Source organism: Rutilus rutilus, assembly GCF_951802725.1.
Source record: "Rutilus rutilus genome assembly, chromosome: 22".
NCBI classification, from domain to species: Eukaryota; Metazoa; Chordata; class Actinopteri; order Cypriniformes; family Leuciscidae; genus Rutilus; species Rutilus rutilus.
This window is the reverse complement of record NC_140227.1, coordinates 29,907,070-29,926,576: the sequence shown is the minus strand read 5'-3', so window position 1 is coordinate 29,926,576 and position 19,507 is coordinate 29,907,070. Positions and strand designations below refer to the sequence as shown.

General features: G+C 37.0%; 1 protein-coding gene across 9 annotated transcripts in view; it reads right to left on the bottom strand.

Moving 5' to 3' along the window:
• The window catches only part of kcnab2a (potassium voltage-gated channel subfamily A regulatory beta subunit 2a), a gene marked incomplete at its 5' end in the record, with an annotated part of 98,990 nt that overhangs the window by 29,054 nt on the left and 50,429 nt on the right, over window positions 1-19,507 (bottom strand). Inside the window, one exon of one of the 9 annotated variants that reach the window (XM_084396242.1) lies at window positions 6,167-7,092. The exons of the other annotated variants lie outside the window; for them this stretch is intronic. Coding sequence (XP_084252368.1) covers window positions 6,167-6,375 — 209 coding nt within the window. Of the gene's footprint in view, window positions 1-6,166; window positions 7,093-19,507 lie in introns of those variants that run through there. 9 annotated transcript variants of the gene reach the window in all.

Genomic DNA, 19,507 nt, shown 5'->3' with positions numbered 1-19,507 from the left:
CAATCATTTTAAATCTTTCTCAAAGACGCAATTTCACAAACCGCGTGAGTCTTCTCTCTCTCGGTCTCTCAAAATGGGTTGGACAAGGCAAGCGTCGAAACTACACTCTCGCGTTTAGGAGTCGGGACATGACGGAATTGTCACTTGCACAATCGGGCCAGCATTGCATCGTAACTAAAGTTAATCAATTTCACTTCTTTTTAAGTCTTATCAGTTTAAACATTCAAGCTGAGAGAGTTTATGGCTTCGGGAGGGGCGGATGTGCACGTGTCATTCAGAACACAAGACAAAATAAGAGTGTTCTTGCAAAACAGAACATGGCAAAATAAAAAAATGTATTCGATTGTACTATTTTGGTGATCGTTGGGAGCTCCAATTAATTGCGAAATCCAATCCAATTAATTGCACAGTACCATCGAAATCCAATTAATTGCACAGCCCTATAAGTCTAACATTTTTAATTCTGTCATAATTTACTCACCCTCATGACTTTCTAAATGGCAGAAATCCTATTGGTTCCAATTGTCATTGACATGAAATCCTTGGTGCAAAATGTATTGATGTGCCATGTTTAAAATAAAGACATTTGTATGGCTTCAAAACACTTGAAATATAGTGCACAAGTCATATTGCCAACTTTTTTTATGCCAAAGGGTGAATAAATTATGACAATTTAAATTTTTAGGTGAACTATTCCTTTAAGGCGAATGCATTTCACACCAAATGGTAGCCCAACTGGTCCTCAAAAGAAAATGAGAGCATTATTTGAAGTAGTGCACAAGCCTTGCTGTTACTGTATGAGATGGCGAGGAGAAGGCTAAAAGGTCATGGAAATTTGAAGGAATCTACAGTGGGGAATGTGTTGAATTATATGCACACCATTCTTTCATCCGTGCACAATACTCTGATGGTTGCCTCATGCGGATTTGCTCTATGAAATTTGTGTTTATGTAAGAGCAATTCAGACTGTGAGCAAGCCTCCTACACCCTGATCTAAAAGCAGTAGCTCTACCTGAGAACGGCTTCAGCTCTAGTCCATCTCAAATCCCACATCTTTCCCTCTTCTCCACCAACACCACCCCTTTTTCCACAGCCTCCACACACACTTTGTGAATACGAGTTCACGTTACCATTATCAGGATTATGAAGTGGCCCACACAGAATCTGCATGTGCACAATTACACAGAAAGCTCTGGAGATCCGCAGAACTGGAACGCCCATCATTCACAAACTTCCACACAATTCCTGCCTCTTCAGGGTAAATAGGTTGGACACACCCATGTATAAAAAAGGCCTTTGTTTGTTGCTGCCATGCCACTCACTTACAGCTCTCACTGATGTGATTCATTTATTTATGCGTGTATGTATCGATAATGTACACTATTCCAAAGATTGCGGTCAGTAAGATTTTTTGTTTTATTTTTGAGAAGTCTCTCTCACAAAGGCTGCATTTAGTATTTTTTTTGTATGTTTATATGTATCGCATATGGTATTTAGTAGTATATAAAGTATATAGTATTTAATACTCAGATCTACTATCTGAAATGAGCTTTTAGAACAAAATATTGAAATAAAGAACATAACTTTTAAGAGACACATGCTTGTATTCAGTTTATTACGTTCAATTTAAAGAACAACACACTTTATGGAGGCCTCAAATAACACCCATTAAGGTCATAAACGAAATATTGTCATTCAGTCTAACCGTATAATTTTTAACAGTTAATCTCAGCAGTTTCTTACATGCTAAATGGCCAACAAAGCCTATACATGAAACTGTTTGCAGCCCATTTTACTTCTGTAAGTATTAGATTACTAATCTAATCTACAAATCTATTAATAACAAGTAGGCAACACTGCTGGAACCCACTGGCTGAAACCGACGTCAGCTAAAACCGAAATCATTTCAGCAATGATTTGATGAAAGATTATGAAAACAAACATTTTCTTTAAGAAATATGTGCACTTATGTATTGTGTTCAATAACACCAGAAACGTGCATTTAAAAAGTTAATACACGACTGTAAATGTGATCCGTTATTGAATGAAAGGATATTTCCTCTCTTAGCACATTTTCAGATTTATTCAGACTGTATTCTCTGAACAGGAGTATTCCTCAACAAAAAAGTAAACAACTAAAGGGTTCAAACCTTTTCTAAGGCAAAAACATGTAGTCCACCACAACACAAATTAGCAGGGAGATGAGCAAAAGCATTTATTTCTGGTAGAGCCCTGCCGGGATTAATAAATCTATTCCTAGAACGCGAAGACATTCGGCTGCCAGTGAGAATCCACACGTTTTTAAAGCGCAAACATGCAGGCCTTAATTAAAAGCTATCAGCACCGCACAGAGAGCAGAACACACAGCCATCCATCCCTAGTTCAGAGGCATGAGAAGAAAAGTCTGTTATCAGAGTGAAGGATTACACACACACACACACTCCTCCAGCCTTAAATAGAAATGCACATGTGAGACGTTTATAGCATTTATAGTGGTATTGTGTGGCTTTGTAGAAGCAAAGGCTGCGGTTTGTTCCTCACAAACATTCATCAGGCATTATTTAATGTGGGAGTGAGTCTGAACTGAAGGTAGTATCAGTTATAGTGATACAGAAGTGCAATAAAATCTCTCAACACGCCTACTCTTTAACGCCTGAACACTTTAACACTTACTGCGCCATCTTATATATCTCAACACTTTTTCATCTCAGAACTTCCAATTATGCTTCACACATGCTATTTAAGTGTGTCTGGTGCGTCATCTAATAAACACTTTAGACAGTGAATGTTTCCAGGGAAACTATTACATTAAAAGTACATTTAAATTAACTTAAAAATTATACAGAAGACTGAATGATTACTTTTCTTTGTATGACCTTCTATGGGATCATAACTATATTGTTTAGTTAAAAATTTGGGGTCTGTAAGACTTTATTTAGTTTTTTTATTCAATGAATACTTTATTCAGCAAGGATGCATTAAATTGTGTTGAAATCAAGTTGCATTAAATCAAGTGACAGTCATTTTTTTATAATGTTAAAAAAATGCTTTGTAAATGTTCTATTCAAATATCATGAAAAAAAAAAACAATGATCACACTTCTTCGGCGAGCATCCATTGTAAAACACTCGCAATTACATACATTTTGACAAGTGCACGAATATATTGAACTGCGAATATATTGAACATATATATGAATATATTGAACAGAAATACGATGTTATAGCGATCAACACGGTTTATTTGTGCATCAATAATAATGGACTCGCGCATGCCTAATGTACGACTCCTGTATGTCACTGTAATCGTCTTTACCTTCATTACAATCCATCAAAACTTTATTAGCAACACTGGTTTTCTTTATCCAACTGAGAAATGTGAAGTGTTTGGGTGTTTTCAGTCGCCGTTCAGTCTGTATTTCACACAGCCCGATGAGAAACGGCATATCACAGAATATGTACAAGAGTGTTGGTGCTTTGTTAATTTTTTTAAATGTATCGTATTAATAATAAAATTAATGAATTATATTAATATATTTAATTTCAAGTTAATATATCCCACCCCGAGGATCTCTGATTCCCCCTAGTGGTCCCTGACCCCCCCGGTTGAGAACCACTGATCTAAACAAGCTCATTTTGCAGCACCTAGTGTAATAGGATCTCCTCCAACAAAATCATAAGAGCGTTTTACATAAATCATTAATCATATCCTGACCGGAGCCATTTAAACTGTCCACACAGCTAAACTGAAGCATCTCCACATAGAGTGAGGATAAGCTACTTCAATCTACGATATGGCATCATTCCCAATTCTACACCCACCGGTACAATTCTTTTATCTAACGGTGGAGAGAGACCAGAGTAATACTGATCTGGACTGGGAAAGGTGCTGGTTAATTGAAACCCTCCCCCTCCACTCTTCTCTCTTTACAATGGCCTTGTCTGCTTCGATTCATCTGGGCAGAATGAGATTGTGATTGAAACTGACTAAAGAAAATTACATCAGGTGAGACAAAGGTGCCGGTCTGCCAGAGTGAATCCCGGAAAACAGGACTGGAAGTACTTTTATCCCTTTGAGAGTACAGAGTTAAAAGCTAATTATACTGAATTTATTTTCCCAGGAATGTGGCATGAACATTCTTCACCTGTAGTTCTCGTAGCAAGCAGCTTGTTTTCTCTTCACAGCATGTTCATTATATCGCATTAAAAGTGGCCGGTGATGTAACTTCCGGTGCTGAAGTTTCAGATTCTTGAACCCTGAGTGCAATGGCCCACTTCTGCTACCAACAGCTCTAGGGACTTAATATGGCACATCATTGAAACTCAACATGACAAGAGAGCAGTGTGTCCCGGGCTGTTTCTTCCTCTGGGTATTTGGGCACAGTTCTCAAACACACACAAACAAACACTCAAAGAAACTCTAAGAAACTGCTCACAGTCTTTCATCGCATATACATGTACTCACACAGAACACGTTGACAGTGGCGTCTGGCAGGGCTCGATTCGGACGCCCCGAGCTTCATTAGAGAAGATCAGCTCAAAGCGATGCACAGACACACATCCTCTGGCAGAAGATCAGATGCTGACCTCGCAGTCAATATGGGGGGCTTCTAAGAGCCGGAAGGATCTTTGACTATTGGCACCGGGGGGAAATCGCTCTACAATCTCAATCTCAAGACAACAGAAGGCGCTGGAATCAAATACTGCTTGCCTTGGAGAATTTAAAACCATAGAAAGAATGTTACCTCTCTCTTAAAGGCATAGGTCACCCAAAAAGTTAAATTGTCTTATATTTACTTGCACTTCTAAACCAGTATGCTGTACGTAGGCATTTTAGTTTATGGTAACCACATGCATATATAGAGAGAATAATAACTATCAGAGGACGATCAATGAATGACGACTTGAATTTCAATGTTAAAAAAAAAAAAAAAAAAAAGTTCAGAACCCTTACAATACAGCACACAAGTCCTATGTACTACTTCTATAAGATTATTCATCTATTTATGGTGTTTATTTACTTTTTTGGAGCTTGAAAGATGTGGCCATTACTGTTGAACAGAAAGAGCTGTGCAAAGAGCTTTCTTTTTTTTTCTTTTTAATGTGTTGCATAGAAAATTTGTGACAACACTGTAAATGAGGATCTCTTTAAAATGGGAAGACAAGGCGTCAAGACAGTGACAGTGCATGAAGTAACTCAGAATGAATGCATAAATGAATAAATGAACTTAATAAGGTCTAGCTAACTCTCTCGCTCTACAGGAGCGAGTATTAAACCTGACATAAATTGGAGCCTCTGACGACAAAATCGCTTTTGCAATCCTGATTTCAAGGGAAAGATCACATGCTTCCATTAAGAGCTGTTATCAGGATATTTTTCTGTGTGTGTGTGTGCAAACGAACATGACAGCTGAAAGCAATCTGGCAGTTTTTGTAGCAGTCATTATGTAAATGAACAAATACTTGCAGGTTTGTTGCTAATGAATGTAGAAAATGTTTAATTTCAATTTGCTTTGCATTTTAATGAAACACAGAAGAATTGGAACTCTTGGAAATAAAGGAAATACAAAACCGGCATCAAATTATATAATGAAATTATATAATATTATTATATATCATGAACACCTAAGAGAATGATTATAAAACACATGTGTCAGCAGTTGTGCAGTCAATCTATGAGGACAAAAAGCTCTGGGGATTTCATGGAAAAGCGGATAGCAGCAATGCAGGGATATGAATCTATTTTACCAGAGGCTCAATTGGGTTAAAATGACTGAGAAAAACAGTAGCCATTATCCTCCAACAGTTAAAGCTGCATTTGCAGAATGATTTGAAGAGTAATAGTTAAATTGACAGGGCTGATTTCATTATATGCAATCAAAGCACTTTGTTGAAATATATATACAGGCACCAGCATATGCCAATTATAACGCTATTAAACCTGATAGGACCATTTAGCATTCAATGATGACAAAATTATGTTTTTCTTTTAACTCCAATGTGTACAAATTATATTTTTACATAAAAACGATTTAATTGTATCATTACGCAATATTATATTGACCAAAATGTATCATTTAACATTTTCTGCAAATTTCATTCTTGGATATTATCCAACAGGATTCACAGTCACAACACAAACTCTTTCATTATGTTAGTTTTCCTACCTATATTTCATGCCAGTTCTCATGCTCTGGTCACTTGAAGAGGGCACGCTTTGGACGGACAGCTGCCCTAGGCTTCTGGCCACCATGGCCACGGCTTTGAACTTGCTTCGGGTACCAGTGCTCGGACTGTTAGCATTTTGTCGATTGAGCCTGTCATCCGTGCTGCGGCTCATGGACCGGTGGTCCGTGCAAACAAATGACACCTGCATCCCGTCTCAGAGGATGCACGGTTATCACAGAGAAAATTCAGTGAAAGAGTGGAGTCTCCAAAAAACAAAGAGAAGTCAGCCAGATCCAGATCTTAAAAGTTTCTCAGTCCTACTGGTTTGTGCAATGTGTTTGACTCAGAAACCTCACTAAGAGGCGAATAACATGAGGGCTGATCAAACTGAAGCCTGACTTGCTCAACTAGACTTGATGAAGCCGTCTTCAGCGATGCCGCGAATCCTTTTTCATTGCTTCCCCGACCGGCACAAGAACTTCACAGCTCGATTATCAAACGGGCTTCTGCTCAAGACCACCTGCACGGCTTCCATGTCACATATAGTCTCACGTAAGAGGCTTTAACAGAGTACAATGTCCACAGTCCTAGTCTTTAATTCCTTCAACGTTTTTTCTTTGCATTCAAATCCTTGTTTCAGCCCTGATCAAAGACAGCGCATATCCAAACACACTAGCTGGTTTCTTTGTAATCTCAGCTCAGTGCTTCAGATCACTTGGCAGTGGTAGCACACACACAAAAAAAAATGGCCAAACAGACTTCAAACATAAAGCAACAAATTGATGCATCAATGGATACGATGTCTTCTCATGCCTCCCCCTGTGAGCACTGTATCTGTTAGCTACTGAGATACCTAACATGCATCTGTGCTCCTCCTCCTCCTCCTCCTCAGTGGAGATTAAACTTACAAGTGCATTCAGAGCACAAGACACAAAGAGGCAGAGCATGAGTGAACGAGTACGAGAGGGTGGGAGGAGCAAACGGGGAGCTGAAAGAGAGAGTACAGAAACAGGTTTGCTGTACACTGATCATTTTTTGTTCATATTTATACTTTATGCACGATATTGAAGAAAAATGCGATATGCGATAACTCGTTAAATAATGCGATATTCGATATGCGATACGATAATGCTTAAAGTGTGTAAAATAAACTTCACTTATCTTTAAAATTAGATAACCTACAAGTTTCACGTTCTTTTTGTGACAAGAAAACATCCCTACAACTTCTGAAAGTGAACAGCAGTGTTTTACTGAAACATAAGAAGTGTTATTTAAACATCAGTATAAACCTCGGGGTTCTGGGGTTCAGGTTATTCTACATTAGGTTTATTTAACAACAGAAATAAAACACAGCTTAGTTTTCACTGTATGAATGAAATATATACTGATTCTTATTAAAGCTACAAAAGTTATTCAGCCGAGAGCAGCGAGTGATTTTCTCTTTGTCTTTTGTTCATGACCCCAGTTATTGCAAGCTGTTGCGATATGCATATCACGATAACATACATTTGCAATATTTCGATCATTTCGATATATTGTGCAGCTGCAGCCCTATTTGTACTAATATTTGCTGTACTTTCAACATTATTTTAATTTATATTTCTTATTTTTGCACTATTTTAATTGCACGTGGCTAAGCTGCAAATGCTTGGCAACAGATGTTTTACTTTCGAAGTAAAAATCCCATTCATTTTTCTTCACACGTTTACCGATAACGTACACTACATTAAGAATCTCTTCTGCTCAACAACTCTGCATTTATTTAATCAAAAATACCGTAAAAACAGAAATATATATACTTTATAATAATACTTTTTTTCTTCGATGAATAGAAAGAACATAATATTTTTTTCGTAACAATGATTTTTTTCTTTTTTTTCACTTTCAATAAAAAAAAAAAAAAATCCTTAATGATCCCAAACTTTCGAAGGCTAGTGTATACTGCTTTCAAGAATCCGATGATGTTAAGCGATGACATATGCTTTGGTAAAATCAAGTCAATGTGATTTCAACAACAACGTTTAATTTCAGCACTTTCAGTGAAGAATTACAATTCCTGAAGAGAGATCACTCAATCAGAGAAGTCTATGAAATTAAAATAATAGCAAAAGATCTCAGAAGTGAGCAGCCGTTGCCATAAAGCAATGTAAATTATGTAATCAAGTCACTGTGTATATTTTACAAAAAAAAACTTCTAATACACAATAAACTTCCAATATAAGGTATTTTATACTTCTGAATTACTTTAATTATAGTCAGTTGTTTCATACTGTACTGTTGATTTTTTAATCATTATATAATTTTACAATGCTTCATAGGATGAGTAGTTTATTGCTTCATAATAAGATGTTAAATATACAATATTGTACCTTTGTTTGTTTTTTTGCTGAGTTTCAAATACCAGCAAATTGTGAATCATACTGGAGATGGATGGTTTAGCTCAAGGCTTAATAATGTATTTTGAAAAAATGTATAGCAAAAATACTAAAGAAGCTACTAATAGTCAGTGGTCACTGTCAATCGACCTCAAAAAAAAAATAAAAAAAATAAAAGATAGCGAATAAGACGGAAGATTGAAAGCAACACCAGGAGGTTTATTTGCACAGCTTGCAGCTGATGCTACCATAGCGGCTCATGTGTTATTAGGTGTCCACTCTGACTTCAAGCTGTCGACAATTAAAAAGAGAATAAAAGAGCACTAACTATTTCGCCCTGTGCATGGCAGGATCTTTCATACATGCATGCAGTGCAGGCATGTGTAAAATATTCATTATGCAACTTGATCTGTCTGAATGTGTATCAAAGCCAGGGGAGGATGGAGCACATTACAGTGCAGCTGCTAAATCATTATAGTTCACCTGCCTGCCTTCCTGTCAGACAACAGATGCACACTGGGGAATATGTACACCGAACTAATACCATGACAGCCCTCTTAACCCTTTAAAATGTGGGGAAAATTTCATGCATCTCGAAACTTTTGAAAACGTGGTTTAGTGGTCCAATTATGTCAGTACCAGCAGAATCTGATGTGGTAAAGACAGGAAGCGCACAGCAGAAACCAATTAGCTGTGTTATGGAAAATCAATGTGGACAGGAACGACATAGGATGCTGGAAAATAATATTGCCAGAGCAAGGAAATTTAGTGGTAATTGTGAGTGGGCACAGGACTGGATAAAGCACATGCTGATGGTGCACGCTGAAGTTTATCCACTGAAGACCTACTTTCTGCCAGACCTGCCAACAATTTGTGAACTGAGAAAAATTACCAGCCATAAATAGTTCTAACCCACCATGAAAATGTATTTTGCTTGAAAATGTATTTTTTTTTATACAAATATATATATATATATATTTATGTCATGAAATGTAGCAGATTTTTAATCACGTATGTATGAAAGCCAGGTAGTTTTGTCACTTAGAGCATCATAAATCAGTCTGGCTTTACAGTAAAACTGTCACAAAAACATACTGTTCCACATATTTCTGTTTTGCTGGCTTAATGCCAGGAATTGTGTATCACCATATGGAGAGAAAGTTCACCCCAAATTGAAAAATCTGTCATCATTTACTCTCATGTTGTTCCAAATATGTAGAACACAAACATATATTCTGAAGGATGATTTGCTGATACAGCGAAAGCCAATGGGGTCCAAAAACATTAGACATCATTGACTTTCATTGCATGGCCTAACCCCAGCAAAAAATAAAATTATATATATATATATATATATATATATATATATATATAAGATATAAATGTAAGCTTACTTTAAATGTAAGCTTATCAAAAAAGCTTAATGAATTTCACATTGAGGAAAAAGCTGGTTGAAAAAGCAGATATTTTGCTTAGAAAACCATTTCAATGCCTTTGATTTGAAGGGGTAGTTATCCCAGAAAGGAAATTCTGTCATAATTTACTTACCCTCATGTCACTCCAAACTGTATGACTTACTTTCTTTGGTGGAGCATAAAAGAAGATACTTTTAGAAATATTTTTTTGTCCATACAATGGAAATTGGTTCCCAATGTTCTTCGAAATATTTTAATTTGGAAGAACATTGAAGAAAAAAAAAAATGCATACTGGTTTGGAACAACATGAAGGTGAGTAAACATTCTAAACAATGACAGAATTGACATTTTTGGGTGAAATATCACTTTAATTCTCAGACCTTTCTTACAATTTGACTTAACCAGGTAATGTTGCATATCCTATTAAAGTTACCGGCCAACTGGCGAGTTCTTCCTATTCAGCCAATTACTTGCAGCTTGGCGAATGTTAATTTTGGACCTTGACGCTTATCCTTAGTATATCTGCATTAAAATTAAGAACAAAGATGTGCAAGTGGCGGTAGACCGGTGCATCTCCATCAGTAGACCACCCAGTGGACCACTAAACTGTCCATCTCTGTGTGCAACAACTATTCCAGGCTCTTGACTAAATTCAAAAATGAAAAAGTGGCAGTGGGAAGCTCACATGCCACACTTATTCAAACTCAGCCAGCAATTTTGTCACCCGTACGCAACCCTGGACGATGCAGAACTCTTCAAGTGGAGCGAGAGGCTTTGTCTATGTCAGCTCTGCTTACGATCAAACAGCAGGGTCACCAAACTTTGTGCATGTGCTCACGGACACAAGTGCATCGTACAGAGTAGTCGATCTCCGAATGCAACGTAACATGAGGAGAGTAAAGATGGAAAGCTCCAAAAGCTTGTTTCCATATAAATTCACGGATATTTTTTTAAATCTAAGTTATCATGCTTTTCATTGAAATGACAAGTTCATGACATTTCCTCACATGGAGTCAGTTCATTACGTTGCATTCGGAGATCGATTACTTTTGACTGACAAAATTCCAGCCACCGGAAACACTAACTGATAAAGTGAGTCGTACAAAACCTCTCTTTTTAGTAAACTTTGTGTACACAATGTAGTCAATGCTGGAGTTCATGTGTAGAGCCCCTGGTGATACTTCGAGCACAGTTTCATGTTGTGTCGAGCCTTCTTAGTGTTTTAAAAATAGCGCTATCATAGAAGTGCCCCATGCACTCCCATTCAACAGGCATTTGGACCTAAAACGAAAATATGGTCAATCTTAAAAGTGGCGTTTCCATCCTAATTATGCTTTTACACGAAAGTTTGACTCGGGTAGATTAACAAAAAGAGCCTAGGTTCAATTTTGGCGAGAGTTACCCTTTAAAAAAAAGTGGCTTAGATCCAGAATACACACACGTGTGACCGTGTTGGAAAGCCGATGCCAGCTTCGGCACGTCAGGAGCTGTGACACAATACAACACAGAGTGTATTAGGCCGAACAAACCCAAGGGCCTGGTTTAATCATATTGTGTATCTGCACGTACAGTATCAAAGTGAAACCCACACCACTGTCACACAACCCTCCACAGATGAGCGGAGCCATCTGGGAACCGGCTCGCTTTAAGCACTTGTATTTTGACCTGTGTGTGTGGGTTCCAGTTGCCAAGTAACAAACGATTCATAACCATCATGCCTCAGTAAGCACATCGATTCATCGGGGCTGGCTGATATTGGTTCATGATTTGGTAAAATGTGATAATGGGAGATCAATGAAAGCCTGTGACGTGCAAGATGCCAATGAAATGATGCATAGAGCTTGATTAATACAAGATGGAAATGATGTATAGTGCCATTTTACTGATTTAGAAACCTATAAGTCTTCTTCCCACACTGACTGGTCACAGTCCTTGTGAATTTGAGAAGGCGGATGTGCAATCTCTATGGCAACTGAAGTTTTCATCCACACAATGTCCAAGGATGACTCTCTGGGCCAGATTCAATGGATATTCTCAAACTAGGTGTGTGAAAAGGCCATGACTCAAAGACACAACAATTTGGTCCCGCTGCAAGGTTAGCTTGTTTTCCAGAAGAAATAACTTTTAACATCCTTAAAACAAAATACATTTACTGTATTGATACAATGAATATCATGTTGTATGTCATGTTTTAAGGATGTTCGTTGAGAAATTTTACCTAGGACATTAATACCGATTAAGAAAAGGGGTTTTCGCTGCTCTCCTGCTCTTATCCATGCTAGGCTTGTCCAGAACAGAACCATACCGCCAATCCAAACTGTATGCTAATTGTCAATCGTATTTGACGATAGTGGTGCTTACAGAATTTCATGTTTACTGTTACTAAGTTCTTTCAAAAACATTGGAAAAAAAAATCTTACAGACCCCAAACTTTTGAATGGCAGCGTATTTTAAAAAGTTATTTTTGTTGTAAATTCTATGGAAAATGTCTTACAAATCTCATAAAACAAATGTATAACATGTATGTATGTATGTAACACTCGCATTAAAAACAAAACACTCAAAATAGTACAACTATATTGTAGTTCTGACTCTAGATTTTGGAAGAGTGAAGCACAATGTAATTTATTCTCTGGTAAATGCCTGTAAATGTACCATCCAATTCAACTGCCAATCAATCCTTTCTTTATTACCCCTTCTTGGACCAATCAGTGTCTGCTGGGATACACAGTAAAGCACAAAGACATCAAACGTGAAATTAATGTTGTGAAGATGTGCAGGTTCCCGTGGAACGTCGAATGGCAGAAAACAAATTGCTTTTTGATTAGGGCTGAACCAAAACAGCTGAGCAAAGAAGAAAATTCAGGAAAAAAAAATCACAAAGCCCATTTATAAAAATAAAAATACAGATGTGCATGTTGAAATCAAGGATCCATGTGTCATTTTGTTGAACCTGTAAATAATTGGATGATTTGGTGTGACAATGAAAGTATTCCCTGATGGAGTGCTCCAATATCAAACAAACACTTGATTCTCCAGAGAGACCTGGAGATGGAAGCTTTCCAGTTGTTGGCAAGCAATACCACATATCAAAACACACTAACGAGCACACGCTGACTCCTGTGAACTGAAAAACGCCATTATGCAAATCATGCTAATCATGCTTAACTAACAGCTGCTACACGCACAGCTGTGCTACACACCGCTGTGATGGAGAAAACACATTAAAGCAGCTTATCTGTGCTGAGGAAGACCAGGGCTCAAAAGTAAGGATAGTAACCAGTGTGTTGTTTCAGCCCAGTCGACAGAACAGCATCTCAGATGCAGATCATATGCCTTAAAAAACATCATGTAAACCTTAACATTTGAATTACTGTTATTATTGAACACTGTTGCTATGAATTCAGCTGATGTTAATATGTCACCATGGTAACATTGTCGAGCTACTAAAAGATAAAGCTTTATCAAAATTTCACGTTTTTTTTCAGCTAGAATGAGTTATTATATACTTTGAGAAAAGTATTATTTTATAATTTTTCCAGCAAAAGTGAATTTACAAAGTAGTTAAATATAACTGTATAACCTGAAGATGTTTTTGCTAAGAAAATGAACATTGTATACATTTATATTTATAATTCTGTATATATGATAAAACAGGAAAAATGTTTTTCAAATAAATTTTGTATGTACAGCATTTGAAATAAACTGTATATATATATATATATATATATATATGCATAACAGAGAGGTATGTCACTTAAAATGTATTTAAACTGGAAGTTTTTTTTGTTTTTTCAACAGCTTGTTGTGCTGGACTCCCTATCCAACAGTGATATACGGCAACATTGACATAGCTGTCCATTGACTTCTTGGGTACGAGAAATAACAGGCACTGACGCTGAAGATCAGAATGGTTTTCCTCAACCAAAGGCTTTTTCCTGACACACCCCGCCTCCCTTCCCAAACTCACATCAGTAGGGACAGACTGCAGTTCAGGCCAGACCCGAACACAGCAACATGACAAATGTCACTTCAGATTCACTTCCGTGTCTCTGTACAGGAATCAGGTGTTTGCCTGGGTGAAGCAGATAACCCTATACATCATTTAAGGCTTCCAGGTGACCAAGTGACACTCAAACTAAAGCAATTCATTTCTTTTCATAGACGTTATAGGCAAGTATAAACTAAGGTGATGACAGTGACATTTAACATTACACACAATGGTTACTCCAGTTTTACACTACTACTTTTGCAGCATGTACTGTGCACAGTATCTTCTGTATGCAAAGAGTACCTGGATGACCTACTGCTTTGTCATATTCAAGCAAGAAATAGTGTGTCCCATAATGCAGTGCATCACATCAAGTTGATGATGAAGAAACAAAGCAATATCAACTGTGATTTCTTAACTCAAAATGCAACTAGATTTTCATACAAAATATATTAAAAATGCATGAGTTAGAAAGGATTTATTTCCCAAATGATAACAGTTTTTTTAGTATTTTTGATATACTATTATAGGTTTTGTTAATATTTGAATTTTGAATATATTTTCTGATTTACTTTTAGTTTAAGTTTTTTTAACCTTTTCACAGTTCCTAGAACTAATGCCGGAAGTACCCGTTTTTTGCCGTGTTTACACCGCAGGAACTGGGAATGATTTTAATTCTAGGAACACCTTTTATTTTATTTTCTATATAGTTTTTGGATTTATTTATAGTTTAATAATAATAACCCGAACTTGATAATAACAATGTTGTCAGATGCACTTTTTATGTTGCATGTTAATTGCAGTGACTGGCATTCAGATTCCTAATATATAGATAACACAAATTCTTTAGGGATTCTTCTTTCTGGTCCAGAAAAGACTTACTCCCTCTTCTTTCTTTATATTATAATGCTCATTTTCACTTTGGTAAAATTGCAAACTCCATCTCAGCAGCTTCTTGCTTCAATTAAGAGCTCACTCTCATCCTAAAAATCTACTGAGCTTCCTCGAACACTGTGCTGACTTCACAAAATTATCCTGCCGTGAAAGAGACCGTTACAATTATTATTACTTGGTGAAAATCACATCCTAAGAAGCTCATAATCAGAGTGATCGAGATGATATGACTCCCAACTCACACTTGAGCGGTGAAGACGTGATTAACGGGGACATTAACTACCTCAAACGTAAGAAACTACAAGGACAAGCATTAACATCCTCAAATTAAGTGACATTTTCACAGGTGGCCCATAATGGCTCGCTGACAGACCTGATCCATCATTATTAAACCCACTGACATTGTTAGACCGACATGTCCAGGAAGAATATGATGATTGAAAGATGGCGATGGCCTCACCTGCACAACACTATTTATGTTCCTCAGGAGTGACAGGGTTTCACAATTTTGCCGGAAGGCTTCCCTCAATCACACAAAAACACACACTATCAGTCAGCCAGCCGAATCCTGCCCACATAACTGGACTCTTCAACTCTAAAACTGACGCAAAAATCAGCGAAAACACACACACACACACACATATATAAAGAGGTCTCGTACTTTTATTCTGTTTAACTGGAGAATTGAGCGCTTTGCGAATCATTTGTTTTTGTGTCCTATAACAAGGCACAGAGGGATCACCGCAGCGAGCAATGCTGCGAAGAGACAATCAGTGCTCAATCTCAAAACCCACCAAAGCACGAATGAGGAAAATGGGAGATCGGAGGTATAGTTAGACTGAATTCCCTCTGGGTTTGTTAGAGAACGCTCAGCCACTGAAACAGTGTTACATCATCGGGCTCGTTTTATTCAGTACAATGGTTTCTGAATATATGAAAATCGCTCATACTACTATCACGCATACACAAGGTTAAGGATCTGATATGAAGAAAACCGTTAACCCTGTGTTAAAGTAATAGTTCACTAAAAAATTAAAACTTTTTGAAGAATGTTTTTTTGGTTCATTGACTTGTATGGAATATGACTCGGGTTACAGCAGAAGTGTTGCTCCATGGTTTCCCTAAAAGTACAAACCTACTGTAAAGTCAGTTTGGACAAGAGAGCATCTGCTGAACGAAGAATACTGTAAAGTAATCATATAAATGACAAGAATATGAACGATGTATCAGTCCCTCTGGGCTCAAAACCTGTCTACTGATGTTCCCCTCGATAAGCAAGATGTCTGGTCGTCTCAGGATCATGAAAGTGATGAAAGATCTGGGGGAAGCCCTCTTATGTAACGCTGCCATATTCATGTGGGCCGAGAAATTGATTTGAAGAGCCCTGACACAGACGCTGTCCTCACATTAAAGGTTGTGTAGAAGCGTTACTTCTCTCCGTAAGAACTTCTCCCGCTGATCTAATGGTGTCTTGAGAGGCAGAAAAACAAAAAGGGAGTAAAATACTTTTAAGAAATATCTTTGCAGGCCACTCAGCATCATTTATATTGTCAATTAATATTACAATTTTAAATAATTGTTTTCTATTTCAATATATTTTTAAAATTAGGGATGCATGATGTATCGGCCACCATATCGGTATCAGCCGATACATGTTATGGTTATCGGCCTGATTAGAAAATTAGGCCGATTTATTAAAGCCAATAAATAATGTGTTATTTCCTCCAGCTGAGACGCTTCAGATGCGAAAAGATCAAAATCTTAAGATCGAAATCTAAAGAAAACTGAGAAAAAAGCTCTTAAATACCGTAAATGTTCCTCCTTAAGCAACATTTAGAAGAAAAACACAAGCAAATGGAGCCATGAGAGAAGAAAGCTAGACTAATGAGGTACACGGAATAAGCATGAATTCATTACAGTTCGATTTGGCTCAGATAATAGTGATTCATTCATTTCTCAGTAAGACTAAAAACAGTAATGATCAATAAAGCTACTAATAACCATCACAAACTGCAAATACACCATTTCTGACTAATATCCACACAGCAACTGCAGAACAACACACTTATATAAATCTGCAAACATGTGGTCCTCACACAGCTGTTCCCAAACCTGCTTTTTAGTCAGTCCTGTACACACACCACCCCCTGCTGGCCGCCAAAAGAAATGCACAACACATCACAAACACTATTTTGAATTTATAGCGTCTCACACAGTTGATTAACTAAAAGCTGTTCCAGTAAGCATTATAGGACTACTTAAAGAGCATTTAATGGACTGATTTACTTCATTTCTCAAAACAATGCCAATATTTAATTGTTTTTTTTTAATTCATCACACTGAGAAATTGGACCTGCTCTCCTTCAGACGTCACACTAACATCACATGACATCCATTAATGTCTTGAACTGATAGATGAGAGAAAGCTGATCTGTGTCTGAGAGTCTGACATCATGTCTTCACAGAACTCGATCTCCACCTAGTGTTCAGATCTGGTAATAACAATCATCCAGTGCTACAGCGCTGTCAAATCAAGGCTCATGATTTCAGAAGGTCATTACTTGGGGTTAAAATGGAAAAGTGAATGGCTGGGAAACCATTAAGCACTGACCACAAGATTGTATCTGGCTATGTCCAGTTATTCACTATGGTCAATGTGTAACTGAAACTTAGAAGACACCAATATGTGCATAGGAATGGTGTTAAATTGCACAAATTAGATATTGCAATGTTGAAATGTCACTTTTTGTGAAGGAAAGAGCAGCACCTGATAGACAGCAAAAGAACAGCATTTCGGTAAGCTTAGGTTTCGGCTAAGCTACGTAATTAAATGTCATATGATGCCATCTTTCCACTGCAAAGGTGAAAATAGATGCAACAAAAAGAAAAGACCAATTACAATTCAGCATGCAACTATTACAATAGCATAATTGCTATTCTAGTAATGCAACATTCTAGGCCAAATTGCTCATCTAAGCATGAAATTATCTTGAAAACAATCAAGATATTAATTATTATTATTTAATGTAATATATAAGTAATGAGAGGAAATTCACTAAAATTGCTCGTGCAAGCACTGTAAACATACTATGAATGTCTGGGGAGTAAATTGGAGGTTGAAATGCAACAGCTGATAGTTGGTGGTTTTTAGCAGGTGTAATGAAATCGCGTTTGTGGGTCAAACGTAATTCCACTGAGTGCTGCCCTGGCGGATGCATGTCAAGGAGAGGAGTGTGTGTTCTACGTATCACCTTAAACATTCAGGTTATACACCTTACACTCTACCACAACAACATGTAGGGCACAACAAAGATACAATTATTTGCTTACAATTTAGTACAAAGGGTGAATTTCAACATTCATATCACATGCATGTGATCAGCTAAAGACAAAAAAGGAAGAATCCCCCACCATCATTAAAAAAAAAAGTATTACGTTGATTAAAGAAATATATTATCGAAACAAAAACACAATGCTGTACTCCACTCTGAAACATGCAGCACATTAGACTATATATTTATATATTTACAACACAACCGTTGCGATTTGATGATCACACAAAGTAGGGGTGGGCAATATGACCAAAATCTTATATTTCACGATAACGATATAGTTATTTTTGCTTTAAATAAGGTTTTTTTGATATTAAAATATTTTAATATTTTAATTTCAATACCATTGAAATGTCATAATTCTTGTCACCATTTTCAATACCACAAAAAAACGAGGAGTAATATAAAAAAAAACAGTGATTGTTTACTAACTAATTGACCCTTCGCAGGGAGTTTGATTGACAGGCGATCTGACCAATCATAATCCGCCATTTTTGTCCGACAAACCAGTCAGGAGAGTTAGTAGATTAACGTTGGAGAATTTGAACTTGAAAAACGGTGTGTACTGACATCTTTCCGTGGTTAAAACAACATTCCTTCTTATGTTTATTTGATATAAATGAACTAGAAGGAAGAGATGATCGGTTCATGAGGAGCTTTAACTGAGCGATCTGTCAGACACATTAAAGGAGCCACAAAACGGTATTTATTGTTTAAATTTCTTTCAAAAATGACCAAATTTGAAAGTTGAGACTGTTTCATATCAAAAGTAACCTGGTCAGTCAGCGTGTTGTCAGTGTCCTCTCTGCTCAAGCGGCATGGCTTGTCGGACATAGCAACAGTAACTAAAGGGGGCGGGTCTTTGCGAATGGTCAATTACAAGCATATATGAAAACAAACTACAACAGAACAAAGACACAAATGAAACAGACCTACCCGAAAAACTTCAAGCACTATAAATAAGAAATAGGCCTACTACGTAAATTGTATAAAGTAATCAAATGTATAAAAAACAGTGCATTGCAGTGGTAATGTGTATATATATATATATATATATATATATATATATATATATATAAGGCTAATGTGCACACTGAAATTCAGCCTTTTGTTTTAAGGCAAGTGAAATAAATAAAGCAGATTTGGGATGCATGGGCTACTAACCCTACTGTCAAACTTAAGTGCGCTGCAATCAAAGCCCAATCTTGTGCACACTGATAACAGATCTGGCGTGTGAACCTAGTAAGTACTGATGTTACACAAGTACCATATTGTCTGGCTTAAGGAGACATGCAATAAGGCATGAGAGGCATTCTCTTTCGCAGCTTCAGT